At 42.2% G+C, this 10,145-nt stretch overlaps 1 protein-coding gene across 1 annotated transcript in view; it reads right to left on the bottom strand.

Annotated features, from left to right (window-relative positions):
* Positions 1–234: 234 nt before the first annotated feature.
* SLC9A4 (solute carrier family 9, subfamily A (NHE4, cation proton antiporter 4), member 4) overlaps positions 235–10,145 on the bottom strand; it is a 35,679-nt gene continuing 25,768 nt past the window's right edge. Inside the window, exons 8-11 of the mRNA XM_009077826.1 lie at positions 7,145–7,241; positions 4,501–4,632; positions 3,695–3,782; positions 235–536 (exon numbers count right to left, since the gene is read on the bottom strand). Of these exons, the coding sequence (XP_009076074.1) occupies positions 235–536; positions 3,695–3,782; positions 4,501–4,632; positions 7,145–7,241 (619 nt within the window). The remainder of the gene's footprint in view (positions 537–3,694; positions 3,783–4,500; positions 4,633–7,144; positions 7,242–10,145) is intronic.

Here is a 10,145-nt window from a genome sequence, read left to right as displayed (position 1 = left end):
TTCTCCTCTTTCCTGCAGTGTTTTGTTAGGAAAAAAGCTTGATATAAACATATAAGAATTTGAGTCTTCTCTGAGCCACTAAGTACCTTGATACAGCACTTGAAAGTGATATGAGAACAAGTACACTGGTCCCAGTAGGAAAATCATGGTTTGCTTCATATAAGAGCTTTGATATTTCCTTTGGAGCAGTGTACAAAGGGCCCTAGAGATACAAACACTGCTCTTCTCTGCTCATCATATAACTAATGGCCTGACTGGTGCCATCGCTTCTGTCTCTTCTTCTGACTCATACTCCTCTATTTCTCCCACAGTGAATCGAGACCTTGGCATTAGAGCCAGATTGTTTGCTCTGGCGAAACGATGTCGGCTGATTGAATTTCCTCTTCGACCTGGCAGGTTGGATGGGCCTGGTCTTCTATCCAAGTGTGCCATTGGAATCTGCTCTGCTTGGAAGTACTTTGCTCCAGCTGGCTGGAGTTGGGGCTGGGATCTGAGCGTTTCTGGGAATGCAGCATCAGAACCACTTCTATGCTGATCTGAGGGAAAATAGACAAATAATTCACATTTTAAAGAAGAAAGAAGAGAAACCCCATGGTATTGTCAAGGACAGATAAAGGCTACTCAATACAATACAGCATTATGCTTTTAAACCCTGGAACCAAAGCATTTTAAATAATTACTATGGAATAAGAGAGTAGTCAAGAACTAAAAATAACCCTAAATTTTTACTTTTATCCCAAGGCTGATATTTAAAAGATTATCTTGCCTCTACCCTGAAACCTTAACAAATAAGCACATTCAGCTATAGATATTTAAAAGATTATCTTGCCTCTACCCTGAAACCCCAGCAAATAAGCACATTCAGCTATGTTTTGGTGCCTCTCAGAGCTACTCAAAGCCTTCACAGGGCAAGAGTGTTCCCTTATTTTCCATTTTGCAAAGTTCTCAACTGCTCAGAAATTTCACAAGTGTATCTAGTACCACAGCTATAAAGCATTGTGAAATCCACAGCAGAGAAGATTATCTTGCCTCTACCCTGAAACCCCAGCAAATAAGCACATTCAGCTATGTTTTGGTGCCTCTCAGAGCTACTCAAAGCCTTCACAGGGCAAGAGTGTTCCCTTATTTTCCATTTTGCAAAGTTCTCAACTGCTCAGAAATTTCACAAGTGTATCTAGTACCACAGCTATAAAGCATTGTGAAATCCACAGCAGAGAACAAAAGTGGGACAAAGAAGATGACTCTAGTACCATTAAAAGTCAAGCTCACCAGTGACCTGTGATTAACAACTGGGAACAAAACAGTTTCACCTGAAACCAGGAGTTTGACTCTAGGGTGCTTTGATTACATTGGGTGTGTCAGAGCTGCTCCTACCAGCTTGATTTGCCACGACTACATTGTAAAATCTGCCTGCAATAGGTCAATAACTGACTTTCTCATCCCGTTGAGTTTATAGAATATGCTCTTTCACTTTTCCTAAAGCCACCTGTAGTCTGACTGCACACCAGGAAAGTAGTTAATTTAGGAAACAACTCCTAACAAGCTAGGAGGTTTTGGGAGATAAGTACAAAGGTCTATGAACAATAAAATTTGACTAAATCCTGCTACAGTTAAAGCACACATGCATTGAGTATAGTCACCCAGTCAAAATTCAACAAAGTATTGAAACTCCAGAACTATTAAATTATTTTCAGCTAATGTTTACTTCACAGTTGGCACAGTGAAGCATTGCTTCTCATAGGCCATGTGAGCATACCACACCATAAGCAGGGTAGGATTTCTCAGGTTCCAAGGGCTTCTACTTCTCCCTTTGGGAGCATCACTGCTACAAAACATGAATTATATATACTGTCAAAGAAATAATGCAAAGGATCATAAAATCATAGAATGGTTTGGGTTTGAAGGGACCTAAAAATCATCTAGTTCCAACCCCTCGGCCATGGGCAGGGACAACTTTAACTAGACCAGGTTACTCAGTCCCATCCAGTCTGGTCTTTAACAGGGAGTCCACAACCTCTCCAGGCAATTCATTTATATGGGTGGCAGAAAGAGCTGATAGATGATTTAGGGATCTATTTGTGGTCATTTCTGACCTCTTCATTACTAGGCTTTCTGCACATGTTATGTGAGTTAAACCAAGCTTGCTGGGGGATGTCTGTTCCAGAAGGTCTTAATGCAGAGACAGAAAAGATGACATGTATCTCGGTAAATGCACATGTGTATATATAAGGTTGTTATTCTAATTTCCTACATGCTGAGTATTTCTCTTCTCAGTTCCCAAGTGCAATTCATCTCATCCCAGCACAGCTTGTGAGAGTTTAGGGTGGCTTCTTCCTGCTGCAGACATTTAAAGTGGTGTGGTGCTACACAATGGACCTAAAAATGGGGCAAGAAGCTGGACTAAGAAGTCTCATTATTTCGATAGATCCCACAGCAGGACTTAAATTCAGGTCTAGGATTTACTTCTCTCTCCACTGAAATAATATACCTGTCTGCTATAGCAGGATTTGGACCCTTGCAAGTGTCTGAAATGCTTTTAGGTCTGAGGCTGCTGTGTAGAGCACGTGAACCTTCTAGAATGACACATCTCTTGCCATGATGTCCTGACAAACAGAACAGAAAAGGATTGGCTGTATTAAAAAAAAAAAACTCCTCAAACAACTTTTATTTTCCCCTCTGAGTAGATACTATATGTATTGCTGCCATCATGTGTGAGTGCCCAAACCCAAAGGGGATGGTTTGTCTAACCAGATCTCTTTTGCTTTCATCTCTTTCACAGTCAAAGAGGAAGAAAAAAAAATTTGCACTGTCTAAGTTTGTGATACAAATTTGTCTGGCTGTGTGTACATGTGCACTGAATCATGGTGTGGGCATGTGCCTGTTGGAAATACCTGCTCAGTCGTCATACCTGCAGGACCTGGGGGGATGTGTCATCCTCCCCTCAACTGGGCTACAGGTTCAGCAAGTCCAAACAATTTTGCATACAATTGTGTGTGGAGGGGCTGCAGGGAACAGATAATTTACATTCTTGAGCTTTCATGGATGCCCTCATGGCCAGGTGGAACTGCAGGGATCACAGGAATATTTGTGCAAGCAGAAAAAACAGAAAAGTAGGCGGTGCTGGAACAAGACAGGAACTGCTGCAGTAAAGACCATATAGGCACAATAGATAAAACACAAAGGAGAGAAGGGTGTAGCTCATTTCAGCCTGGAGAAGAGAAAGTTGTGTGGAGACCTCATAGCAGCCTTCCAGTATCAGAAGAACCTACAGGGAAGCTGGAGAGGGGCTCTGTTAGGCAGTGACAGGACAGGAGAAGGGGCAATAGGTACAAATTGAAAGAGGGGAAATTTAGGTTAGGTATCAGGAAAAAGGGTTTTACTATGAGAGTGGTGAGACACTGGCACAGGTTGCCCAGGGAGGCTGTGGCTGCCCCAACCCTGGCAGTGTTCACAGCCAGGTTGGATGAGCCTTGAGCAACCTGCTCTGGTGGGAGGTGTCCCTGCCCAGGGCAGGAGGTTGGGACTAGATGATCTGTAAGGTCCATTCCAACCCCCAAAATTCTATGATTCTTATGATTTAAAGAGACCAGAGACTTCCAAGGGAATATTCACTTAGTACTGTTAAATACACTGAACAACTGGTCAAGATTCTTTTGCTACTGGAGTAGGATATAGAGTAAAGCACTTCCATTACCTGTAAAAGTCACATGCCTGGCTTTTCGTCTAGCAGGTCTGCTGGGGCCCTGGGGCAGAGAGAGGTAACGTACTTCTGTGCTGTTGACCTGTGTATGAGACAGGAATTCGTCAGGATCTGTGATTGTCTCCACCCAGCACTTACTTGGTGGGATGATAAAGGTTGGTTATATGCTGCACCTTTGGAGCCAAATTTTGAGAGGTATGAATATGATCAATGCTTGGCTTGGATGGTTGAACTCAATGGCAGCTCCAGTGAAAGTATCTCTTTGATATAACAGCCCTAGAGGGTATTTTTACAGTCAGCAGAGAAATAAATTCTTCTAAGATTCACCTTCCCTATTTCAGGTGACAAATTTAAATAAAATTAATCTATCCAGCAAGAACTTTTTTCTCTTCCTCAACTGTGATAATCTCAGCTGTAAAAGTCTATGCTGTCCAATGCTTACTTAGGTCAGAAAAACCTCTTACTGATTGAGAGCTCAGACTACCAGCTGAAGGTGTCAGGGCTTTGCAGCAGACCTGTTCTGATTATATTACATTTTGCACATGCAAAACCAATGCAAGTTATATTATTTTTCTACATACAGCCAGAGCAGCTGATATCTGACCAACATGTAGAGGTAGGACATAAAAACATTGCTGTCCATATGTTAAGTGAAGCTCTTTCTTCTGAAGTGCTGCACGAGTACACTGGGGGAAGTATCCATTTTAACTATAGCAAAAACCATATAAAAATGGTCATCTCTTTGCATATTTGCAAAGAAGCAGAGGCATTTTTACATAAATAGTTTACATAACAGGTACCTGTCTACCCCAAGGCAAGCTGTTCCCCTTCCTGCAACTCTCCCTCAGGCTGTGCTGCCGACGGATGAGGATTTCTTGTGCTTGTTTCTCATTTGTGTTGGTAAGTAGGTTATGTCGGTTGTATGCTGGTGTCTGAAAGAGAAAATGCATCCAGATTTTCATGGCATTTGGAATGGCAATAAATCTGGTCAACCATGGGGCCAGAGGGACATCTCCCTCAGCTTGGCCACCAACATAGCACAGATCTCTTTGGTTTCACATGGGAAAATGCAGCTCCACACTAACCTCAGTGCTGCAAAGCAAGATGGGAGGAAGCATGAACACAGCTCTAAGTCTCAGAGCTCAAGGGCTGCATCTTGGTGCCATTTTTAATGCTCAAAATGCACATACATAAAAATATAACCTACCTACAGAAGGCTGTTAACGTCTCCAAGCTTGTCCTCCCTTTGTCATCCCTTTTCACGTCACACAATTGGGAGCTACAGATAGGAGGCAGGTCCCAAGAGAGAGAGAAGTGGCTAACTCACCTCTGAGCTTTGGTTCTCATATTACTGAGCTAGGAACAAATTGCAGGTGTGCTCAGTTTTTGATTTAGGGTGTTACAAGAATACATCTCCAGAATGAGATGGATAGCTGAGTTTTCTTTCTATATTTGGACAAATTACAAATTAATATCACCCTGCAACTGAGCATTTTTAAGGACAAGCTTTTTAATTTAAGGCACAATTCCAGTGAAATGAGAGAAATAATGATCTGCCTTAAAGTGAAAAATTCACTTAAATTTATAAGCCCTCCTAAAAAGCAGAATCTGATCTCAGCTTCCTTTGCAAGGCTCCTTGTGAAGCTGTTCTGCTGAGCCCAGAGCATTACCAGGCCTTCAGAGCTGAAAAGGAAGTATTAGGAGTGGCATTATTTTACTTCCAATCTTTCATTTCCCAAAGCACACAGTTCTCAATACCACATAGGAAGTGACTGGTGCAAATAGTCATTACTGTAATTGATTTTGAAGAGAGAGACTTCATTTCAGTAATTTAAGAGATAACCATATATGCAAATTGTTGCTGGTAAGATAAGAAATTAATATCGTAATGATAATTAGCCATGGCAAATTAAACAATATTAGGAATGAATATCATGTTAATAATGCTACATTTGAATGAGCAGGGCCTAGCATTCTCTACTACATGTGTTATGTGAGTTAGCCCTGTTAGTCAGGATAATGTTAAGGCTACTGTAATGTATAGAATCATGGAATATTAGAATTTTAGGGGTTGGAATAGAGCTTAGAGATCATCCAGTCCCAACCTCCTGCCATGGGCTGGGACACCTTCCACTAGTCAGGGTTTCACCCAACCTGCTTTGAACACTGCCAGGGTTGGGGCATCTCCTACTTCCCTGGGCAACCTGTGCCAGTGTCTCACCACTCTCATAGTAAAACCCTTTTTCCTGATATCTAACCTAAATTTCCCCTCTTTCAATTTGTACCTATTGCCCCTTCTCCTGTCACTGCAGCTCCTAACAGAGTCCCTTTCCAGCTTCCCTATAGCTCTTTCAGACACTGAAAGGTGCTATGAGGTCCCCACAAAACCTTCTCTTCTCCAGTCTGAGAAGAGCTCATTGCTCTTTGCTCTGGGCAGGCACTAAATTGTCTATTTGTAGCCTCAAATTACATTAAGTAGATACACTAGGCTGCATCAGGATCAGTATGAATTTCTGCAAAACATGCTGAGGTATTATCACTCCAGTTCTATGGGGGAGGGAAAAACACAACTCTGATTTGTCAAGCTCCGGAGGAGATGGAATATTTTTTGCTCCTTTTTCCTCCCTTGGTGCGGGTAAACTGTGGCTCCCACGCAGGGTGAGTTCCCGGCACTAAGTCCTAACACCTCCACACTGGAGTTCTGCTGGAGACTTTCCAGCCAATGCCTCTTCCCAGGAGCCAGCAGACCCCTGAGGCTGCCAGGAGTGCTCCAACCTCGGGAATGCTCTTTCCCATCCAGAGAGCTGTGCAGCGAGGAAAGCCTGACCTCTACAGCTCAGACACAGATTTCCCTGACTTTTCGTGCTGCTGTCAGGGTGAAAAGCTGATGGGGAAAAAGAAAATCAGCTTTCCTTTATTCCACCTAGCTACAGGCACAAGCCCGAGCTTCTATTTCTACAACTTCTTTTTCTACAATCCTCCAGAGGTTGGAGTCAGGTGGGGGTTGGTCTCTTCTCCCAGGCAACCAGCAGCAGGACAAGAGGGCACAGACTCAAGCTCTGCCAGGGGAGGGTTAGGTTGGATATTAGGAAGAGATTTTTTACAGAGAGAGTGATCAGACAGTGGAATGTGCTGCCCAGGGAGGTGGTGGATTCACCATCCCTGGAGGTTTTCAAGCTGAGACTGGATGTGGCACTTAGTGCCATAATCTAGTGACCACGGTAGGGTTGGATTGATGATCTTTGAGGTCTCTTCCAACCTGGTTGATTCTATGATTCTATGATTCTTCCCTGCTTCCCTTTCCCAGGATGGAGCAGCTGTGGGTTCCCACCAGGAGTCCCAGGGGCTGGTGCTGGTGCTGTTGTCATCTGTGCTGAGCTACAGGGAGGGCAAACAAGAGCTCTGGGTGTGCAAACAGTGCGCGACAGTCGGCGGCTCACACACCCTTTGTCGCACTTGGTACAGGTTGTGTGACAAGACATCTCTCATGGACTCCACCTCTGCAGGGGACAGCCTGTGTGCATGCTGGTTCCTGCCACGCCTGTAAATAGAAGAGAAAATTCAATATGATATTAATAAGCTGGTTAAATACTAATCCCATGAAATAATGCATGTGATTATTTTTTTTTTACGTTTAGTGCTAGAATAGAAGGCTATGAAGAATCATTCAGTGACCAGCAACACCAGGAAGTCATCCAAAGAGGAATTTAAAATTGTCAAGTTTTGCTCTTTCACAGGTTTTATCCATATAGTAGTAGTCAGATTAGGTCCTAAGCCTTCATACAGCTGGCAGCAGAAACTCTTCTTTCTCAAACCTTCATAAGGAAGTTCTTATTCAAGGTTTAGATTGGGCCACAAACAGTCAGACACTCAGGGAGGCCCTGAAAATTTCCTCCTCTGTCTGAATAAAGACCTCAGCATGGTCTAGCAGTCTGCACCTTGCCTTCCTAGTGGTTTTAACTCTTTTGAGAAAGTGTAGCAAATCCTTAGGAACTAAAGAATATGCCAATTGTGGAGTCATCTGCCCTGTGGTGAAGAGAACATATAGGGTTTCCTTGTTACTGAGCCTGTTTCTCCATTTGAAATGAAAGAACTACCTCAAAGATAGTTATCTTGGTATTTTTAACAAACTTTAACAAGAAATCCACGGTCACTTGCAACTGCCTGGGTTTTCCACTGGCAAAACAATGAAGGAAAGCTGCTGTGAAATGTTAACTGGGTTTGCTAAATCGGTCAGTCCCTATGAGAGTTAGCATTCAGATCAATTCCCAGGGAAAGAAAGGGAAATAGATAGTGATCGTCTAGGATGAATCAGTCTGAGTTCAGCTTGTTGTTTCTGGTTTTTTCCTTTCTCCATTTTGCTTTCTTGCCTCTTTGGGGAAAAAAAAAAGTGATTGGAAGTCTTTGTTTTCAGCTGAGCAACATCCTTGAAGTGTTTGTAAATTGTGCAAGTAAAAAAGGGATTATGATAGACTTGTAGCAGCAAAGGAAGATGGAGTGAATTTTAACTAAGATTATGCTGCAAACATAGGAAAAAGGTTGGAATTTGCAATTATAGCTACTTTAGCAATATTACCACAGTTTTTTCCTATAATCTAACCCAAACATCTTGAAAATTTGTAGGACCAACATGAACTGCCTTGATTCTACATTTTACTGCCTCTTACCATCAAGTAGACATTGAACTCTGATACCCTGGCCCTGTCTAAATATAAGAATTAATTCCTGATAGATTTCAAGGTTTTGGGATGTGTTTTCATTCTGCATCAGGCTGAAACAGATCTGACAATTTTTTGTTTTATGAAATAAAAAGAAAGAGAAAAATTGACAATAGGTTTAACAATATTACCACAGTTTTTTCCTATAATCTAACCCAAACATCTTGAAAATTTGTAGGACCAACATGAACTGCCTTGATTCTACATTTTACTGCCTCTTACCATCAAGTAGACAGTGAACTCTGATATCTAAATATGTCTAAATATAAGAATTAATTCCTGATAGATTTCAGGGTTTTGGGATGTGTTTTCATTCTGCATCAGGCTAAAACAGATCTGACAATTTTTTGTTTGGTGAAATAAAGAGAAAGAGAAAAATTGACAATAGATTAGTAGTAGTGTTAGAGCTAGGGCTGGGGTAAGCAACAGGTTAAGGATCTCACTGAAGCATGAGAGACCCATGAGTATTGCCACTCAGCTGCTGGCAGGGCAGTGTGACAGAAAAGGACTCCCTCTCTGGGTTGACCAGAAATCTTATCTTGTACCTGATAAATCCCAACCTTTCCCAATGTTTAATCAATATTCATCAATTCTCAACAACAGCAATCACAACAAAGCTAGTTATTTATCATCAGGGGAAAAAAGACAGCCCAATTCCAGGCCAGCTGGGTGGGTGGGTTGGCTGGTTGGTTCCTTTTACACTTGCTTTCAGCTCTCAGGTAAAACACTGAGAGGATCCAGGGGTGCCACCAAGTTTCCAGGTTTATGTGTAATGCACTTTTATTCTATACTGGGTCTGGTTTGGTTCAGGCTGTGGGACAGCCCACATATGCTACCTTCACAGCAAGGAAACTGTAAGCAGCCCCTAACTGCTGTCTCTTTGGACTACAGGGAAACCCTAGACACACCTGGGAAAGTAAACACAAGCACAGCCCCTGGGAACTCTTAACCAGTATTAATCTCTAAAATGCAAGGTTGGTTCATTTGTGTAATGCAAATTGAACTGGAATAGTTGCTGAAGTTTGACATCACAGAATCAGTGAGGTTGGAAGGGACCACAATGGGTCATTTGGTCCAACCTCCCTACTCCAGCAGGGCCACCCTAGAGCACATGGCTCAGGGTTGTGTCCAGAATCATAGGGAGTAAGTTCCTGCCTGGTTCACACTTCACTGGTTGTGCCCACAGGGTCTTTATGCCTTACAGTTGGGAATATATAGGGGAAAGCATCTAAATAGGGGAAAGCAGAACTCCACTGGGGAGACACCAGATCAACTCTTTACTTTTCCAGTTGCATACCTGATCCCTTTCACACTCCAGCACAAAAGTGGCCAGTTCTAAGTCATCTGAAAGCTTATAATTTTGCTCTGAAAATGACTTAAATAGAATAAATAAAATTCCCTGAGTTTCAGTTGAGCTGAGGTAGCAAGAGAACAAAGAGCTAAAATTCCCTGAGTTTCAGTTGAGCTGGGGTAGCAAGAGAACAGAGTGTGAAGATAATCTGTATTGTTCTGGAGCACAAATAAAACCTGTGTATTCTTTTCATGGGATTGGATATGAACCTACCTAATTGATAACAATGCACAGATATGGTAATAAGGAACAGATTGCTTTTACATTTTGCAATATACAATACATTAGAAAGAACTTTCCAAAAAAAAAAAACCAACCCAAACAGGTTTGTTAGGTTACCAAACCCATAAAGTAATCCTTATTGAAACTATTTCTT

This window comes from Acanthisitta chloris, unplaced genomic scaffold (genome assembly GCF_000695815.1).
Source record: "Acanthisitta chloris isolate BGI_N310 unplaced genomic scaffold, ASM69581v1 scaffold2307, whole genome shotgun sequence".
Taxonomy (NCBI): Eukaryota; Metazoa; Chordata; class Aves; order Passeriformes; family Acanthisittidae; genus Acanthisitta; species Acanthisitta chloris.
The sequence above is the reverse complement of the archived record's forward strand: the minus strand, read 5'-3'. Positions and strand labels throughout refer to the sequence as shown.